A 20,949-nucleotide genomic window follows, 5' to 3' on the forward strand; every position below is an offset into this window, starting at 1 on the left:
AACACAAATCATCAGGCAGCAGAGCTAGGAAAATGGTTGTGAAACATTTTTCCAGGTTAATGCCCTCATGGGAAATTTCCCCCAACCCAGAAAAGGCAGGAAAGGAGGGACCCTATCACCCCTCATGTCAGTGACCACCTCCCTACAAGTACCCGCCACAGGGCACCCTGAACATCAGGGTTTCTAAGGCTGTAGATAAGTGGGTTCAGCATGGGATTGATAACTGTGTTGAAAACTCCAACTCCCTTATCCTTGTCTGAAGCCTCCTCTGAACCCAGGCGCATGTAGTTGAAGATACCGGTCCCATAGAAGAGGCAGACCACAGTGAGGTGGGAGCCACACGTGGAGAAGGCTTTCTTCCTGCCCTCCACTGAGCAGATTTGTAGAACTGCAGCTGCCACGTGGATGTAGGAGATGATGATGAGAACCACAGGTGTACCTGCCATTATGAAACCCACGCCAAAGAGCAGCAGCTCATTGAGCTGAGTGCTGGAGCAGGAGAGCTGGAAGAGCTGTGGGAGGTCACAGTAGAAGTGATTGACCTCGTCGGGACCACAGAAGTTAAGGGTGGTTAGGGCAATCGTGTGGGTCAGTGCATTTGAGAAGGCACAAGCCCAGGACACAGCCACCAGTATCCTCTGGACCGTCTGGCTCATGCGGGTGCTGTAGGTGAGGGGTCGGCAGATGGCCAAGAATCGATCATAGGCCATGGCTGTCAACAGGAAGCAGTCCATCCCAGCCAGAAGGTGGAAGAAGAAGAGCTGGGAGAGGCAGGCTGCATAGGGAATTGTGCGCTTGTGGGACAGGAGATGACCCAACATGGCAGGAACAGTGACGGTGATGCACCCAATGTCCAGCACTGACAGGTTCCCCAGGAAGAAGTACATGGGGGTGTGGAGTTTGGGTTCCACCAAGATGGCTGCCAGGATGCTGAGGTTGCCCCCGACAGTGACCAAGTAGGCAAAGAGGAAGAGTACAAAGACCATAGGCTGGAGATTTTCTGTTTCCACTAAGCCCAGTAGAATGAATTCAGTTACAGCTGTCCTGTTGGTTCTAGCTTCTGGCTGCATGAGTCTCTGTAAAGAAATGTCACAGGAGTGGAAGTTTCAGTCTACTTAATGTACTTATTCAACATGAATATCTTAAACCATATGTGTTCAAAGCCCCATGGTAAGTTCCTAGCTGCCCGGGTGATGTTTTTCCCACTCCCTAGGGTCACTTACACTTCCCTGGTGGCTCAGATGGTAAAGCATCTGCCTACAATGCGGGAGACCCGGCTTCAATCCCTGGGTCGGGAAGATCTCCTGGAGAAGGAAATGGCAACCCACTCCAGTATTCTTGCCTGGAAAAGCCCATGGATGGAGGAACCTGGTAGGCTACAGTCTGTGGGGTCACAAAGAGTAGGACATGACTGAGCAACTTCACAGGGTCACTTACACCTCACTCCCTGACTTCCTTCATCCCTCCATGTCTTTACCCTACTCTTGACTGAGATGCCCCAAACCACCAGAACTTTGTCCCTCCCATCTTTTCCCAGCTGAAAAATGTTAGAATACTTGGGAAAATAAATTCAGATAAAAGCAAACTTCCTCTTTGAATGCAGTGAGACTAAAATGGAATTTCCCCAATTTACTCTTGAGGGATCAGCCCAAACCAAAAAACAGATTTCAAAATAGAAAAATTAATGGTATTTGCAGAGAAATATCTAGAAAGCATTTGAAAACACAGCCTAGGTTCTAAAACTTCTAGATATAATGATGATCAAACCAAGGTATGGCAAGAGTCAGAAAGAAGATACCCGTGATTGTGGCTATCAGGTACTCCAGGCCTTTCTCCAAGGTGGGGGGCATAGTCCGAAGAATAAAATTAAAAATCTTTATGTCACTAAATTGCTAGTATTATTTGCTAGTATTGTTGCTAATTAAGCCCTTACATGAGACTCTGAATAATGGCTTATTTTAAAATAATTTATTCTTTTCATAGTATCTGCTACTTGCCTCTGGAATCAAAATTTTAAGCATGACCTGTGGATTGGTTGCTACTAGATGCAGTTAGTTTTCTGCATAGCAAAACCACCCATCGTCTACTTGCCCTTGTTTTAGGCATGGTAGACTGGCCAGTAGCTCTAATGGCATGTGTGCATGCTCTGTACTGTCCAACTCTTTGTGACCTCTTGAATTGTAGCCCGCCAGGCTCCTCTGTCCGTGGGATTCCCCAAGCAAGAATACTATACCTATTATGCAGGTGCATAGTAGAGAACCAGATTGAGCTAAGTCTTTCAGATCTTATAATAAACTCTTGGTAAAAAAAAAATCCATGTCTCTCTATTGCCCATTGAATAAGCAGAGCCAGGGCTTCCCTAAGAGTAACATTGTCTCCCCGAGTAGAATGCACTGGACCAGAGGCTGCAAAGTAAGAACAGAAGGGAAAGGGTGATGAGAGCCTGAGCTTGGGTGAAAATTGGAAACAGTGATCTCTAAGATATCCTTAATATTCTGAGATCACACGATCAGTGAGGTATGGGGATCATCTTCAGGCCTGATCATCATTGATGAAATTGATAATTGATAAATACAGATAGGCAAATCACTGAATGGAGAGTAGTTCTTTTCATATTTTATATTAAGGAGCAGCAATGACCTGCAATGAAAACCTGCTGTTTTCACTTTGGAATCCATTTTGACCCAAGCATTGATTGTAACCCTGTGGTTTTCTAACCTCCTTTCACATGCTGTTTTCTGTACTGGTGATTTCCTTCCAACTCCACATGCCCAGGTATTTCAAGAGTTGACTGCAATGCTGCCTTCTGAATGAATCCTTGGAAACTTCTCCATCTCAAAAGGAGCTCTGTCTCTTCTAAACGTCCACTACACATTATTTTATTGAACTTATTACAGTTTCCCTTCTAGCTAAGTCATTTTTTATAGAGTATGTCTCCCCTACTTCTCTGTAAGCTACTTGAGGACAAAAATATTAATACATGTTTGAGTCAGTTTTGCAGTAACAGTACTTAACACAGTACTTCCTTTATGGTAGTGTAAGGCGAACAGAAGTAACACAGCTTAGATTAGGAGTAGGCCTTCCTACTTGGTAAGATTATCAGGCCACCTGGATACAACCAATTAGCCAATTAGGACCAATTATCTTTCACTTAATACTGACCGCTGGTTGCCAATTAGGAAATTAGGAACGGAGCAGAAACCCCCAGGAAAGTCCCCCACGCGCGAGGTTGACCAATGAAATTGCTTTGCAAACGTGTAACCAATCCGCTTCTCACCCTATAAATTTGTGTAACAGCTTGGGCTCGGGGCTCTCTGACTCGCACCACTGCGTTGGTTGTGGACGGAGAGTCCTGGCTCGAGTCAGTAATATACTTCCCTTCCTGCGAGTTGCATTGTCTTGGAGGCCTTCTCTCTTCCCGCTCGGGGATTCGGACATCGGGCATAACAGTAGATACTCAATATTTTTAAATAAATAAATGGATGGGTCAAGTGTTCATAGGATTGCAGAGAAAGAAAAGATCAGTTTGAGCTAGAGTTGTCATGGAAGAGTCTCTGGTCGTATTGGAATCTGGGCTAGAATTTTGTGTGTGTGCTTAGTCGCTCAGTTGTGTCTGACTCATCGTGACCCCGTGGACTGCAGCCCGCCAGGCTCCTCTGTCCATGGGATTCTCCAGGCCAGAATTTTATGAACTAGTCTAGTATAGTTTAAGGAAGTTACAGGGCCAGGTGCATGTGCAAGGACTACTGATTTCTTTGGTTTTGATGGGACAAGCAGATAGAAATCTATCTTGACATGTTCCTTGTCGTGTAAACCACTCAACTAGGCACTTAGGAGCGCTGTACCTTACAGACAAGCAAGTTATGGGCAGGGGTAGAAGAGCAACAGAACAGCTGCTGCCAACCCTCAGTTGGCTGGAGATGCAGCTTGTTTCAACTCTGTGGGATTCTGGGACGAACTCAGATCTTCCAGAGACATCTAGAGTGCCTGATAGGTATCATGCCCATCACTGAGGATTACCACTCTCAGGGCTTCATAATGAGCCTCAGTTTCTCCCTACTGAGCCATGACAACCTCCTACTCTGGAATTCCACCCAACTCCTCCAAGATTCCAGTGATGAAACAGTTCAGCAAGACCTCTGACTGGAGTCAAGTTTCTAGCTACCCGATGAAGTGGGTCCTGGGCAGCAAACTGGACTCAGTGAATCCCCTTAATACTTACTCCTTAGAGTTGCAGGGGCTTCCATGGTAGCTCAGCTGGTAAAGAATCTGCCTGCAATGCAGGAGACCCCAGTTGGATTTCTGGGTTGGGAAGATCCCCTAGAGAAGGGATAGGCTACCTGTTCCAGTATTCTTGGGCTTGCCTGGTGGCTCAGATGGTAAAGAATCTGCCTGCAATGCGGGAGACCTGGGTTTGATCCCTGGGTTGGGAAGATCACCTGGAGGAGGGAATGGCAACCCACTCCACTATTCTTGCCTGGAGAATCCCCATGGACAGAGGAGCCTGGCGGACTATAATCTCTGGGGTCACAAAGAGAAGGACACCACTGAGTGACTAAGCACAGCACAGCACAGCACAAGTGTTGCAGAGAGCGGGCTTCATCCAAGAGAAGGAGACGCGGACAAAAGGGCCCAGAAAAGGAGCCAGGATCTTTGGGTTACAGTCTCAGATCTTCTAAAAGGGCTCCCCGCTTCAGGGGCATCAGTTGCACCAAATGTAAAGTCAGGTTTGAGCTGATGGCAGCAGAAGCCCCGTTTCTGTTTTGTAAGAGCTGAGGAAGGACCTATGAGTACTCACCTGGCACAGGCACAGACACCAGAGAGTGTTTTCAGGAGACGATGAGGCGCTCTGCAGACCTAGTCATCCACCCCAAATCCAGGAAGGGGCTTTGTATAAGGAAATGAGGGAAATCATAGGACTGTCTTCTCTATGGTATCATCCCCTGGTGGCCTCAGAAATTAGCCCTCTCAGGAAAGCAGAGACAAATGGGGGAGAGAGACAAGTTGTTTTATAAACAACTCAAGCTCTTCATAAATATAGCAGCAATACCTCATACCTTCTCATATTTAAACTTTCCTTTAAAAAAAAAAATAGGTTATCTCTAGCCTTGGCTTTGTGGCAGGTCATTAGTCAGGTGATATATAGTCCACTAATGGTGGGGTTGCTGAGGTCTGCAGGACTTGTCCGTATTCTCCAAGTCACCCAGGAAGTTAGAGGTGTAATTGGGACTAGATATGGGTTTCCTGAAGGAGCGGTTTTCTTTCTCAGATGTCAGCCCCAGGCAGGGCCTATAAGCAGAGAGCAGCTAATTTCTAGACTTGCTTTGGACCTGGGGATGTGGAGGAAGCCCCAGCAGAGAGGAAGAGGGAGAAGCTTTCTTCAAATCCAGTTTCCTCATGAGTCCTCAAGAATGTGGGACTTCCTCCCTTAGAGCCTCATTAGTGGGGCCTCCGGGACTGTGTCTTGGGGATCCTGTAATGATTTTGAAGTGCTGGTAAAAGAGGTATGTTGAGGGACTTCCCTGGTAGTTCACAGGTAAAGAATCCGCTTGCCAATGCAGGGGGCATGGCTTCAGTCCCTGGTTGGGAAAGATCCCGCATGCCGAGGAGCAGCTGAGCCCCTGTGCCACAACTATTGAGCCTGTGCTCTAGAGTCTGGGAGCCACAACTCCTGAGCCCACGTGTTGCAGCTACTGAAGCCTGCACACCCTGGAGCCCATGCTCCACAAGAGAAGCCAGAGCAAGGAGAAGCCTGCTTACTGCTGCCAGAGAGGAGCTCCCATTCACCGCAACCAGAGAAAGCCTGTGCATAGTAACGAAGAACCAGCACAGTCAAAAGTAAAGAAATAAAATTATTTTTTTTAGTTTGACCTACTTAAAAAAAACAAAAAGAGACGTATGTTGAGCTTGAAGGACTGCTGGTAAGGTCTCAGCATACTCTGAGAAAGGAAGTACCATTTATGTCCAAAAAGAAATAGCTTACTCATTAACAATAGTTCCCATACCTGGCTGTGGTAGGGCCCCAAAGATATGCAGGTATTAATCCCTGAAATCAACTTTAAATCATGTAAAAGGGACTTTGTAGGTGTGATTGTTAGGGGTCTTCATCTGGGGAGATTATCCTGGATTATCCAAGTGGGCCCTATGTGATGTGTAATCATACAGTCCTTTGAAGAGAACGGTGGAGAGATATTTGACTACAGAAATGAAAAGGGCAATGTGGGGACTTCCCTGGCAGTCCAGTGATTAAGATGCCGAGCTTCCATTGCAGGGGGTGCAGTTTCGAATCCTGCACCAAAAAAAGAAAAAAGAAAAAGACAATGTGATGATGGACATGGAGACTGGAGTGATGTGGCCACAAGCCAAGGAATGCCAGAAGCCACCTGAAACTGGAGAAGACATGGAATAGATTTCCCCTGGAGCCTCCCAAGAGAACTCTTCCTGCTGACATCCTGAAGTTAGCCCTGTAGGACTCATTTTTGACTTTTGGTCTCCAGGACCCTGAGAAGATACATTTCTGTTATTTTCAGTCACTAGAGTTGTGGTACTTTGTTACAGCAGCAACAGGAAGTGAATATACTGGCCAATATATCCTGGCAGGAACTGGAATTTCCTCCAGTTTATAGAGGAGCAGTGTGGGCGTGGATCATGAGGGCCCAAGAAGTGGGGTAGAACATAAGGCTGAACAGGGAGAGTTCATTGACACGGTCTCCTCACCTGTCATGATTCAGGATTTAACATCCAGGCAAGGGTGCCTGGGGGCTGGTTGTAATAGACTGCTGAGGTATTGGTTATAGGGCCTCTTCAAGATCTGGCAGATGGGGACTTGCCTGGTGGTCCAGTGGTTAAGGCTCCACGCACCCAGTGCAGGGGGGCTGGGTTTGATCCCTGGTCAGGGATCTAGATCTCACATGCTGCCATTAAGAGTCCGCATGCCATGACTAAAGATCCTGAATGCCACACCAAAGACCTGGGGCAGCCAACTAACTAACTAAATAAATAAATAAGCAAAAATAATTTTTTTTTTTTTTAAGATCCATCAGACCCAGTTTGGCTGGCCTGCATGTGGGAAGGTGTCTTCCTCCAGGTCTCTGGGTTGGCAAAAGTGTTCCTAGTCTATGGTTTCAAGGAGCAGAAGCTGGGTTATGGAGTCACCTCAAAATCTTCAGTCAGACAGAAGTCAGTGGGCCTGTCTCTCAGGGCACAGAAGACTGTGTTTTCTGATGGGTCCCTGGACAAGCAGGTGTGTTCTTGACCTATGCCTACAAGGTGCTGGAGCCAAGTTACAGGACTGTGTTGTCTGCAGTCAGACCAAGGTTGGACAGTGTGTCTTAGGGGCGTGGATGGGCATCACTTGCCTGGTGCCTGGGTGGGCAGGGCTGACAGCCGAGAGGGGCTAGGAGTGGGCCATGGGCCACTTCAGCATCCAGAGCCTAGGGCACAAGTGGGCCTGACTAATGCTGGGTTTCTTGACGGATGTTGTTGGTGACAGAATCAAGGCCACGAGGGGCTGTAGCTGAATACACAGCTGAATACACAGTTTCCAGGCCTGTATCCAGAACTCCTGTGTGCAAGTCTGCCAGCTGGGCACAGTCTTTTCTTCTCAAAATAGCCCTCTTTGGACTTGACTCCACTGGGGTCTCATAATCTCTTACCTAGATCCCAAAGCTCCCACAAAGGCAGTTTTTGCCCAAATTGTTGTTTATAAGGGAGGAATATGAGTGAGGGAAACTCTTCTTTTCTGCTGTTATATATTTATAATATCAGGCTTCCCTGGTGGCATAGTGGAAAAGAATCCACCTGCCAATGAAGGAGATGTGAGTTCAATCCTTGGGTCAGTAAGATCCCCTGGAAAAGGAAATGGCAACCCACTCCAGTATTCTTGCCTGGGAAATCCCATGAACAGAGGAGCCTGGCATGTGGGATCTTCCAAAACCAGGGATCGAACCTGTGTCTCCTGCAATGGCAGGTGGATTCTTCACTTCTGAGACACCAGGGAAGCCCTATTCCTTTTAAAGAATAGGGTTGTTGTGGGAATGATGTAAAAGAGTGATAATGGCATTCTGTATTGTTTAAACCTTTCCAACATGATATATTACATCCTTTGGGTTGGTCAAAATGTTCATTTGAGTTTTTCCTTAAGAACATATGGAAACAAACAAACTTATTGGCCAACCAGTGTGATACATTTTTAAGTAGCAAAGATGACCAGTTTGTAATAAAAAAGAAGAGACAAGTTCCAAAGGAAAGGAAATCTCCCAATTGTTAAAGAAACCTTATGTTCATAAATGCTGGCAACATGTGTCTTTGGTTATCCTTTATGATGCTGAACCAGCTGATGCAGTCCACCCAGGGATGATGTCACACAGAATTATCCCTTGATGTGACTTGAGATGAATGTTCAATTGGGAAAAAGGCCAGAGGCACAGGAATTCCGGGGAGTAAACAACTAGCTCTGTTTTGCAACTAACTCTGTTGCTTGCTATAGGTAGAAGAAGTGATGGTGGAATTTGTTGTGTTTCTTCAGGGTTAACAGTGAGACAGTCTTTCTGTTCATTCCAAATCAGAGGACATTAGAGGTGAAAGAATATTGACCTTTATCTTGGGCCTCTGTCAAGGTCAGACCCAGGGGAAGTAAAGGACCCAATCAAGGTCAGGAACACTGCAGATGAGAGGAGCCTGTTGGGCTACAGTCCATGGGGTCACAAAGAGTCGAACACGATTGAGCATACATGCAATATCTGCATCTTGCCTTCTCAAATCCTTTTGCTTGCAATTATGTTTCTCCCTGTTCCTCATTTTTCATCTTCATTTCCCACAAACTCTCTGCCTCCATCTAATCTTGTTTTACTTCCTTCCCTCCTGTCCTTTTAGTCCCTTCATCCCCATAAAGTATCATGAGAAGCCAATCGTGCAGGTGTAGGTCAAAGGGCAGTTTTAGGGAAATTAGTCAGAAAACAGCAGTGGCACAGTAGAGAAGCCAGGAATGGGCAATTAATCTAAAAGTGACCCTAGTGGACTTCTTTGGTGGTCCAGTGGTTAAGGCTCCAGACTTCCAATGCAGGGGGTGTGGGTTCCATCCCTGGTCAGGGAATTAAGATCCCACCTGCCACATGGTGTGGCCAAAAAATAAAAGGGGCTCTAGAAGGAAAATATAGCTAGATAATGACAGGACTAAAGACTAGTAGCACATATTGCCATGTGACTTGTATTTACAGAAACAGATTGTCTTAGCTAGGAGGTTTGGGACTGAGAGTGAGAATTCAGAGGGGAATTTCATGTTGATTATTCTGTTTTTTTAAATATTTAAATAACATTTAGGGCATAATCCTTTCAAAAGATTTGAAACATATATGGATACATGAGGAAATTTCATCCTTGTATTTTGAGAATGATCATATTTGTTAAAGTTTTGAAACTAAAAAGAAATTTTTAAGTTGTAAAAATTTTCACAGAGGTGTCATGCTTTCCCGAGTTACTCAAGAATACATGACCATACAGTTTCCCATCCGTTCCCTCTATATCCTGTGGTATTGATATCTTGTGTGATAGGAGAGGACTGAGCTGCTTTTTTTGGCTTGTAGAAACCTGATGGGAGAAATAGAGTCATCCTGATCTCTAGACCTATGTTTTGTAAAAGATTAACCATTCCTGAACTTGAAGAAGTCATGTGACCACCTGGGAAGTTACTGGGATATTCTTGCTATAAGCAACGGAAGAGTTATTCCTTATGAGATATGCACCTGAAGGCGTTCAAGGCTTCCTGGGTTTTACTTCCACCCAGAAAAGGAGCGTACAGTGACTTAAGTTGTAATTTGTCAAGGTGACTGACTTGGCAGAACCTACCTGTCCATTGCCTATATTGGGTAGGGCTCCTATGGATATTATCCCCTACCAAAAAAAAAAAAAAAAAATCCAAAAGCTCAGAGAGATAGAGAAGGTTCTGGACCATTTGTCCCAATTACTGGCCCCAGAGAATTATTCCTTTAGTCCAAAAAGAGAAAGGGAGAAATTGACAGAAGACCTCATCACGCCAGTGACCACCTCCCCTTGATCACCCGCCAGAGGGCACCCTGAACGTCAGGGTTCCTGAGACTGTAGATGATTGGATTCAGCATGGGATTGGCTACAGTGTTAAAAATTCCAACAGCTTTATCCTTATCTGAAAGCTTGGCTGAACCTAGTCGCATGTAGTTAAAGATACCTGAACCATAGAATATGGCAACCACAGTGAGATGGGAGCCACATGTGGAGAAGGCTTTCTTCCTGCCCTCCACTGAGCGAATTCGTAGAACCGCAACAGCCACATGGATGTAGGAGGTGACAACAAGAGCCAGGGGGGTACCTGCCATTATGAACCCCACGCCAAAGAGCAGCAGCTCGTTGAGCTGGGTGCTGGAGCAGGAGAGCTGGAAGAGCTGCGGGAGGTCACAGTAGAAGTGGTTGATGACATTGGGACCACAGAAGTTGAGTGTGGATATGGCTACAGTGTGGGTCAGTGCATTTGAGAAGGCACAAGCCCAGGACACAGCCACCAGCACCCTCTGGACCGTCTGGCTCATGCGGGTGCTGTAGGTGAGGGGTCGGCAGATGGCCAGGAATCGGTCATAGGCCATGGCTGTCAACAAGAAGCAGTCCACCCCAACCAGGAGGTGGAAGAAGAAGAGCTGTGAGAGGCAGGCTGCATAGGGAACTGTGCGCTTGTGGGACAGGAGATGACCCAACATCGAGGGAACGGTGACGGTGATGCACCCAATGTCCAGCACTGATAGGTTCCCCAGGAAGAAGTACATGGGTTGTGGAGTTTGGGCTCTACCAAGATGGCTGCCAGGATGCTGAGGTTGCCCCCGACAGTGACTAGGTAGGCAAAGAGGAAGAGTACAAAGACAACTGGTCGTAGCCCTGGCGTCTCCACCAAACCCAGCAGGATGAACTCAGTAACAGCTGTTCCATTGGCCTCAGGTTGTGTCCGCATTAGTTCCTGCAAGGGAATATCCAAGGAGATAAGGAATAATTCCTCTCAATATATTAAAATGAGGAAATAGACTTCTTTCTATGTCCTGAGCCCTCTACTCAGTTCTCCCTTTCCAAGTAAGGACTTTCCCACCATCCAGTCCACACCACACTGGTTAACTCACTACATCTGCTACAACATTCTCAGCCACATGGGAATCCTTTCACCATGTAAACATATATCAAATGATCATGTTATACTTTGACAGTTTTACTTGTTAATTACACCTGTATTAGGCTAAAAAAATAACATTTTATAAGCTTAAAAAAACTGAGAAGTCAAGGAATAGACTGAAACTAATATAGGAATTTAGTATATAATTCAAGCAGCATCTTAAAGGAATGGGAAAAAGTATTATTCAGTAAGTGCTTATGAGGGCAATAATACAGCTATGTTGGAAAACTATAAGTCATATACATACCTCATATAATTTGCAAAAATAAATTCTAAATGGATCGAAGTTTTAAATGAAGTATTAAACCACAAAGTTATTGGGGAAATGGAGAATTTAATAGTAGTAGTACAAGGATAACTCAAAATATAGAAAAAAAATTTTAATAATCAAAAGTAATGTTTTAATTATTTTAAAATTCTGGCCAACTAGCTAAATGGAACCACTTCTTCTCAAATCCCATTCTCTGCAGGCTTCCAGATTAGGGTTGGCCACAAGGGGGATTTGCATAATATCTGTAAGGCAGAAGTGAAAAGGAGAAAGGACAATTTGGCAACATCTTTCAAATTATAAATGTATTTTTCTTTTTACCTGACAATTGCATGTCTGGAAATTTATCCAACAGATGTATGGTCACAGAAATGATGGTGACACAGAAATGATGTCTGTGTCACACAGAAATGATGTCTGTGTGAACTTATTTGTTGCAGCATTGTTCGTAAGAGCAAATAATTAGAGATAATCTATCTGTTCATTATTAAAGGGCTTACTAAGTTAATTATGGAATATTTTTCCAAAGGAATATTATGCAGCTGTAGGAAATAGCTCTATCTGTGCTGATTTGAAAGATATCAAAGCAGTATTATTAAATGTAGAGACTGTATAATACATATACCATATACTATGCTTTGCTTATTGTATGGCAGAAACCAACACAACATTGTAAAGCGATTATCCTTCAACTAAAAGTAAAAAAAACCCACAACTGTGTGAATATGAATTGAATTTATGCTTTAACTGGGTGAAGTGTGTGCTCAGTCACTCAGTTGTGCCCAACTCTTTGCGACCCCATGGACTGTAGCCCACCAGGGTCCTCAGTTCATGGAATTTTCCAGGCAAAAATACTGGAGTAGGTTGCTATTTCCTTCTCCAGGGGATCTTCCTGACCCAGGGACTGAACTGACAGAATTCTTTTGGCAGCATCCCCTGCTAATAATTACAGGGAGACTTACCCTGGGCTACAACAGTGCATAGTTTTAAGTCCTTTGTGGTTAACTCATTTATTCCTCACAACCTCCCTATGAAACAGATACCAGTTTAATCTGCATTTTACAGAAAGAACATGAGTCACATATAGCAAGTGGCTGAAGGCAAGGTCTTAACTAGGATATTCTGACTTTTAACCTGTTTTTAACATTTACACATACCATCAGGACACCTCAAGGATCATAAAGCCATGTCCTTCTCCTGCAACTCTCTCTCAATGTCTTTCTTTTCTTTTTTCTCTCAATGTATTTCTGACCCATTCTCATGACTCAAAGACGTACTCTCATACTCATGGTAGCTGTGCCCTTGTAAGTCCCAGTCTTGCCTTGTAGGCTGCAGTAGCTCAAGTCCAAATCAGGGCCTTGGATGGATCATGGCCATGGTCAGCAGCTGCCTGCCCTCTGATTTCCCTTTTTATTTTAACCCATGTCTTAAGATTGCAAACTCTGTGAGTTCCTAGATTCCCACCTTTGCTTATGCTATTTTCTCTGTATTGAATGTCTTCCTTCCAATGTCACATGTTCAAAATCTTCATGATTTAGCTCAAATGCTGTCTTCCTCCAGAAACTCTGCCCTGATCTGTGCCCACTTTAAAGCGATATTTTCACCTTCGACATTCCCATGACACTTTAGTTGTATTCTATGGGGCACTAAGCACTGTGCCTTCAGCACAGTCATTGATTTATTGATTAGTCATTTAGTGATTTAGTCATTTAGTAATTTAGGGGTGAGATTCATGGCTGACTCAACCTTAGGAACTATATGCATAAACTCATTGTAATTGTGCATCATCTTGTAAATAAATGAATAGCCGCACTGGTTGACAAAGGTTTTCTGGCAAAAAGGGCCTCATTGTGGGCGAAGGTGGTGAGGAAAGGATTTGTGGACGAGTGGGAATTGTGCTAGACTTTGAAGGATTGACATGATCTGGAGGAAGTCGAGTCGAGTGAAAGGCACAGCGTGACTGCTGTAGGGAGAGGGTTGATTCCTCCATTTGTCTCGATAGGCATGCAGTGGTTGTAGCATCCATGCATTGACATATAGCTCTTTGTCTGAACTTCCCACATATTTTCTACAATCAGAACAGGGACTCTTCAAAAACAAGTAAGTCATGAGCCAGATACACTATGCTCGCCTAGTAGCTTCTGTCCAGCCTTCAATTAACAAGGAACGAAACTTACATACGTCTCCTAAATTCTGGTTGTTCACCAGACTAGCCGTCCAGGGCTTCAGTGGCTGATGAAATCACAGGTGTAATCCATTAATGAGGTGACCCTTCTAGATCACCATTCTTGGGGATCTGTGTGAGTCCTGGGCTTCCTCATTATGCTGTGACCACTCCCTGCTCTGAAATCCCAATAAGTCCTTCATGCTATAGGGTTGGTCTCAGGGATCTGATCAAGTTGCCTAGTAAGGATTGAGTTCTGGGCAGGGACAGTGAACACTGAATAAAATCAGAAAACAAGCTTTATCTTAAAAAGAAGGAAGAATTGGTAAAGGTGCCTGGAAGTGAAACCTCAAGCTTTGGATCATAGTCCTAGCTTTTCCACTCACCTGATATGTCATCCTGTGCAAGTCTCTTATTTTTGCTTTTGAGACCTTGGTTGCTGCATCTGTAAAACCAGGAAGCTTGACTTAGTGACCCCTGAAGTCCCTTCTCTGTTACATGGGAGCAGACGGAGGGTCATGAAAGAAGTTACTTTGCTATGGCACAGAGGCTGGCAAAGTTTCATTGAAAGGGTTGTAAAAGGGGGATGAGAATCTGTAAAACTCAGTCCGCTACTCTGGGGGAAAGAGAGGGGCCATATATACGGAAATGAGATAAAGAGAGGCTGAGGCCGTCTCTGTCATGGGACTTCTCCACCATGGTGTTGTCCCCTTGGGACCTCGAAATTAGCCCAGGAAGGGGAAGGAGGCCATGGGGAGAGCTAAGGACAGGTACACAATAGAAGCCCTGATAAATACTGCAGTGGCAAATCAATGGTGCCTCATGACTCTGTTGACTTAGAATTTTTTCAAACATCTTCATCGCCATCCCTCATATTAATTTATGGAGCTGGTTAGGGCAGCTGTCCTAATAACTCTGTTTAACAGATGGGTATGTAGGCAGCAAATGGCTTTCCCAAAGTCATGAGGTAACTAGAGGCAGAGCCAGGACAGAATCTGGGGTCTCAGGTTGGAGGTTTTGCTTTCCCAGATGTCTGGTCCAAACAGAACCTTGCGGGTATAGACCAGCTGACTCCTGAACCCCGGGATGAGGAAGAAACCCAAGAAAGGAGGCAAAGGCTCCTTTTCCAACTTCAAATTTGTAACAAATCTTCAGAAAGAAAATCCATTGCCACCTGGGGCTTATTAGCAAGGGCCACACACTCTTGGGGATCCTATAATGATCCTGAGGGTGGTAGAAGCTGAGGATTCCCCCTGGGAAGTTGCCCCCCACCATAATTTTCTGGGCCAAGTCTTTAGAAAGTGAGAGTCTACTGTTAGAGATGACAGAGATTGAAAATTGGAGAGGCTGTGTAATGCAACCCCTGGATTCTCATGTCCTCAATTCATTACACCCGGGCCCATATGACAGCACACTGTCTGTGGGAGCCTGCTGGACTTTCTAAAAGAACAGACCTGCTCATCCAGTTATGAACAACTACTGAACTCCATTGAACCCCAGTTTCCCTATTTGGAAAATGGGTAATATTCTCTCTCAAGGTTGCTGGGAGGATTAAATAAAGTAACACACATGAAGTTCCTATTAGGAGACCACCGATGATGTTAGTAGCATAACAATAACGTTTATTACACGGTGTACATGACACTACACCATGAGCTCTATATACATGGAATCTCAGCCAACCCTTACAACAATCCTATGAGGTCAAAATTGCAAAATTTTTTGTTCTGGTTCTGTGAAAAGTGCCATTGGTAATTTGATAGGGATTGCATTGAATCTGTAGACTGCCTTGGGTAGTACAGTTGCTTTTATAATATTGATTCTTCCAATCCAAGAACAGCAAATGCACCTTATCCCAGTGCCCCAGCTTCTCTCCCACTCTGAATGTCAGCCCACCAGGCCTGGGGCCAAGAGGGATCCCCTCAGCTACAGCTTCCCCCCACGGGCAAAATGGAACAGGAGGATACATGCAGCATTTGCACCCAGGACCCTGATAGCCTACTATGGTCACCTACAAGGCTCCCACAGTTTTGACTACCAAAGACCCCCATGGTTTTTGCCAACATTGACTTCACTAGGAAAAGCTATACCAGCTAACATGCTTCTGCACAGCAAAAGAAGTAATCAATCAATTGAAAGCCAACCTACAGAATGGGAGAAAATACTTGCAAACCCATATTTGGTGACTTCCCAGATGGCTCAGTTGGTAAAGAATCCGTCTGCAATGCAGGAGACACAGGAGACGAGGACTCGCTTCTTGGGTCAGGAAGATCCCCTGGGGATGGAAATGGCAATCCAGTCCAGTATTATTGCCTGGAGAATTCCACGGACAGAGGAGCTTGGTGGCTATAGTCTGTGGGGTCACAAAGAGTCAGACACAACTGAGCAACTAAGCACATGTATCTGATAAAAGGTTAATACCCCAAATCTATAAAGATCGCATACAACACAATACCAAATAAAACCAAAAAGCCTTAATTTTAAAAGTGGGTAACATACCTGAATAGAAATATTTTTCCAGAGAAGACATCCAAATGATCAACAAGTACATGAAAAGGTGTTCAACATCACTAGTCATCAGGGAACTGCAAGTCAAAACTACAGTGGTATCACCTCTTACGTGTTAGTATGACTGCTGTCACAAAGACAAGAAATAACAAATGTTGGTGAGGATGCAGAGAGAAGGGAGCCCTCACACACTGTTGGTGAGAATATAAACTGGTATAGCCATATGGAAAACAGTATGGAGTTTCCTCAAAAAATTAAAAATAGAACTGCCATATGGTCTAGATCCTCTGTCCATGGGATTCTCCTGGCAAGAATACTGGAGTAGGTTGCCATCTCCTTCTTCAAGGGCTCTTCCCCAGCCAGGAATAGAACCTGAGTCTCTTATGTCTCCTGCATTGGCAGGCAGGTTCTTTACCACTAGCGCCACCTGGGAAGCCCAGTTGCATATCCAAAGGAAATGAAATCATAAGTAAAGAGATATCTATGCTCCCATGTTCACTGCAGCATTATTCATAATAGTCAAGATATGGAAACAACCTAAATGTTCTTCAGCAGATAATTGGATAAAGAAAATGTACACAGAGGAGTACGATTCCACCGTGGAAAGGAAGGAATGCCTGTCACTTGTAACAAAATGGGTGGAATTTGAGGGCAAGCTCGTCTGTCCATGGACTTCTCCAGGCAAGAATACAGGAGTGGGTCACCATTCCCTTCTCCAGGGGATCTTCCCAACCCAGGGATCAAACCTGCATCTCCTGCATTGACAGGCAGATTCTTTGCCACTAGTGCTACCTGGGAAGCCCTAATTAATCTTATTTAACCTTAATTACTTCCTAAAGACCTTATCACCAGATACAGTCACACTGGGAGTTTTAGGGCTTCAACAGATGAATTTTGGTGAGACATAATTTAGTCCATATCATGGATATTAAACATTTGAAAATATATTCAATTTAATGTGAACATAGAAGAGATGAATATTGAAACACTCATTGGTAATTTTCAGCCTTTATATTGTGAAAAATGAGAAGCATTTATTTATAGCAGTTGACAAAGTTATGAGGATGAAGTGATTTCACTCACTATTGGAATAACAGAAGAGTGCAAATATTTTGTAGAATAAGAGTGAAATACATATCAAAGATCTAAATTTTTATCTTACTCAACTCAGGAATTTTGTAAATTAGAACTTATGGAAATGTTTGCAGGATAGTAGAAACTCATCTCTAAAGAATAGTTTTTACATCATTGGTTGTAATTGCAGTAAATGTACAAACAATCTAAACTCCATCAAAAGGAACATGGTTAAGCAAATTATGATTAGCTCATAAATTAACACTAGGCAGTCATTAAAATGTATTAAGTTTTCAGATATTTAGCATGTAGAAAAGTCTACCGTGTAATGTGTAAACATAAAACATGACATATATGCCTCTATTGATATGAATATACACAAATATATTTATGTTGATATAAAAATACATAAATATATTTATGAATGTGTAAAAAAAAAACTAAAAGTGTAAGTACCAAATTCTTAACAGTAGTTTCTTCTGGAAAATTGCATTATGAAGAGTGAGGACAGACAGGATGAAGGTTTTGATTTTACACTCATAAATTTTGTTTTCATTTCTATAAACATGATTTCTAAGAAAAATTTTAAATCAATGGATATTTCTATTTCATAAAAATAGAAAGAAATTCCAAAGGAAATATAAATTCTCCACTGTTAAAAAGCCTAGAATCTTGAAGTATAAGCAGGGCCTCAAATTATACTGTACTAGGTCTCGATCCTTGTGTAGGATCCTTGTGTAAAAGCAGGTTGGGAATGCTGCTTTCAGAGCAAGCCTGACAGGAGGATGTGCTAATACTTGGCACCAGGCTGTGAGTTTCCATATTCCAGTCTAGATAGAATCTCTGCTGGTGTGTAGTTTGGGGAACCCCAGCAGGAAAAAACTAAAGGTTCTTCCTATAGGGTCATGAGCCTTCCAGAATATAGAACTACCTGGGTTCCATCTCCATCTGGAGTGTGAGGGGTAGCTAGGACCAAATGGCAACTAGTCAAGGGTTCTGGTCTACAGAACCTACACATCTATTATCAGCTCAAACCTCCTTGAGGAATAAGAAGTCTCACTTCTAACAAAAGTCAGCTTGCTCAAGATCTAGGAAGGACAGGGACACCTGCTACAGTTTCACCCTCTTGAGACATCCCTCATGCAAAGGCTCGCTTCCCCATGAGCACCCTCCTTAGGGCGCCCTGCACATCAGGATTCCGGAGGCTATAGATGAGTGGGTTCAGCATGGGACTGATGACGGTGTTGAGGATGCCAATCCCCTTGTCCTTGTCCGAAGCCTCCACGGAGCCCAGCCGCATGTAGCTGAAGACACCTGTGCCATAGAAGATGCCCACCACGGTGAGGTGGGAGCCACATGTGGAGAAGGCTTTCTTCCTGCCCTCCGCTGAGCGGATCCGCAGGACTGCAGCTGCCACATGGATGTAGGAGGAGACAATGAGAATCACAGGTGCACCTGCCATGAGGACACCCAGACCAAAGAGCAGCAGCTCGTTGAGCTGGGTGCTGGAGCAGGAGAGCTGGAAGAGCTGCGGGAGGTCACAGTAGAAGTGGTTGATGACATTGGGACCACAGAAGTTGAGTGTGGATATGGCTACAGTGTGGGTCAGTGCATTTGAGAAGGCACAAGCCCAGGACACAGCCACCAGTACCCTCTGGACCGTCTGGCTCATGCGGGTGCTGTAAGTGAGGGGTCGGCAGATGGCCAGGAATCGGTCATAGGCCATGGCTGTCAACAAGAAGCAGTCCACACCAGCCAGCTGGTGGAAGAAGAAAAGCTGTGAGAGGCAGGTTGCATAAGGAACTGTGCGCTTGTGGGACAAGAGACGACCCAACATCGAGGGAACGGTAACGGTGATGCACCCAATGTCCAGCACTGACAGGTTCCCCAGGAAGAAGTACATGGGGGTGTGGAGTTTGGGCTCCACCAAGATGGCTGCCAGGATGCTGAGGTTTCCCCCGACAGTGACAAGGTAGGCAAAGAGGAAGAGTACAAAGACAACTGGTCGTAGCCCTGGCGTCTCCACCAAACCCAGCAGGATGAACTCAGTTGTTCCATTGACCCCAGATTCTGGCTCCATGGATCACTATAAGAAGATATCCCATAGGGGAAGGGATCAGTCTTTCCAAGTTAGTTGATCAGTAGAAATATATTGACTCGCTTTCAGATGTCAAGCCTCAGGGTAAATTCCCAAGTGTCCTAGTGGGTATTTTCTCTTTCAGGCCACACTTCACTCATTAACCTTCTCTGTCTTCATCTCTGTGTTGTTACCCAGCATCCAGTTGCTGCCACAACTACATTGGACTCCCCCCTCCTCATGAAAGATAAAAATCCCTTTCTCCCTTTGATCTCTAGAATCAAGGAATGAGACCCTCCCACTCCCAACAACCCATATGAGAAGATTTGGGGAAAACATAATGCTGACGTAAAATTGAACAGGTAGTAAAATAGAAAGGAACAGAACTGATCATGTTGTTGTTTAGTTGCTAAGTCACATCCAACTCTTTGCAACCCCATGGACTGTGGCCTGCCAGTCTTCTCTGTCTATGGGATTTCCCAGGCAAGAATACTGGAATGTTGACATTTCCTTCTCTAGAGGATCTTCCGAACCCAGGGACTGAACCCTCGTCTCCTGCACTGGCAGGTAGAATCTTTACCACTGAGTCACCAGGGAAGCCAGAATTGACCATATTTATAAGGACTTTATAATTCATAATTGTCCCTATAAATATATTACAAAGAAAAAAATATCTGGACAGCATCTAAGCAAGAAAAATATAAAGGGACACAAAATTAGGAATTGAAAGGGCCACAAATAAATAAAATAGTAATGGAACACTATTTGTTCCTGAGTTTGAACAATCAATTCAAGAGTAGTCCCTAAACCAAATAAACCAACTGAAAAATGTTAGAAGTGATTGATAATATACTTCCATTTTAGGTTCCAGGCTCATATGCTTCTTTGACCAATTATTTTTTTATATAATTATAATGTAATATAAACTCTTCTTAACTTACAAAATATGAAAGCCTTCCAATATATATTTTTAAAGTTAGCAAATCCTGGTATTAAAATGTAAGAATGGCAGCAAAAAAGGAATTATTCTACACTACCCTCATTTGATACTATGTATGTAAAAATCTTAAGTACAATACGTGAATCCACCATTATCTAGTAGATTTTATAGGAGAGGATGGTTTGATATTGGTAAATCTATTAATATATGTAGCATATTAGTTGGCTTAAAAAGAGAAAAATTTTATAGAGGCAATTCTTAAACATCTGCACATATACTGGATGTAGAGAGAAGAGAAAAAAAGAGAAAAACACACTTGTAGTTACTTGAAATGGAAATATATCACTTTATGTTACAGAGCATATCCATTGCAAATCTGAATCATTCATAATGGCAGAGTAGTAGTGATATTTGTATTAAAATCGAGCAAGGAAAGCTATGGCCTTTGCTCCTTCAAATATTTCTCATTCTGAAAGTTTTGGGCAAAGGAAAATAAAATGCTTAAGTAATAAAAAGAAAAAAGAGCAAGTTAAGAACAGTAGCATTGCCTAAATAGAAGAAAGAAAAAACTTGGAAATTTGTGGAATTATTAAGATATTAGCAAGTTAAATAAAAATTATACAGAAGTCAATAGATTCCTTACACGCCAACAAAAGTCAGTGTTAGTTGCTCAGTCGTGTCTGACTCTTTGTGACCCCTTGGGCTGCAGCCTGCCTGGCTCCTCTGTCCA

The 20,949-nt window shown here is 43.8% G+C and overlaps 3 protein-coding genes across 3 annotated transcripts; all 3 read right to left on the bottom strand.

The window, feature by feature from the left end:
- Positions 1-51: 51 nt before the first annotated feature.
- Positions 52-1,121, bottom strand: LOC122693409 (olfactory receptor 3A2). The gene has a single exon (XM_043900908.1). It carries the CDS (start codon positions 1,068-1,070, stop codon positions 123-125), a length of 948 nt encoding a protein of 315 aa, XP_043756843.1. The 5' UTR covers positions 1,071-1,121; the 3' UTR covers positions 52-122.
- Positions 1,122-10,028: 8,907 nt separating this feature from the next.
- On the bottom strand, positions 10,029-10,975 carry LOC122693412 (olfactory receptor 3A1-like). Its single transcript, XM_043900909.1, is given in 2 exon segments — positions 10,029-10,798; positions 10,801-10,975. Coding segments are annotated over 2 exon segments (945 nt in total).
- Positions 10,976-18,340: 7,365 nt separating this feature from the next.
- LOC122693413 (olfactory receptor 3A1-like) lies at positions 18,341-19,282 on the bottom strand. Its single transcript, XM_043900910.1, has one exon. It carries the CDS (start codon positions 19,280-19,282, stop codon positions 18,341-18,343), a length of 942 nt encoding a protein of 313 aa, XP_043756845.1.
- Positions 19,283-20,949: the final 1,667 nt, after the last annotated feature.

Source organism: Cervus elaphus, chromosome 5, assembly GCF_910594005.1.
Source record: "Cervus elaphus chromosome 5, mCerEla1.1, whole genome shotgun sequence".
In the NCBI taxonomy this organism is placed as follows: domain Eukaryota; kingdom Metazoa; phylum Chordata; class Mammalia; order Artiodactyla; family Cervidae; genus Cervus; species Cervus elaphus.

What these genes read in the sequence shown, in the direction of transcription:
- LOC122693409 (XM_043900908.1), bottom strand. Translation starts at nt 1,070, where the DNA reads ATGCAGCCAGAAGCTAGAACCAACAGGACAGCTGTAACTGAATTCATT.
- LOC122693413 (XM_043900910.1), bottom strand. Translation starts at nt 19,282, where the DNA reads ATGGAGCCAGAATCTGGGGTCAATGGAACAACTGAGTTCATCCTGCTG.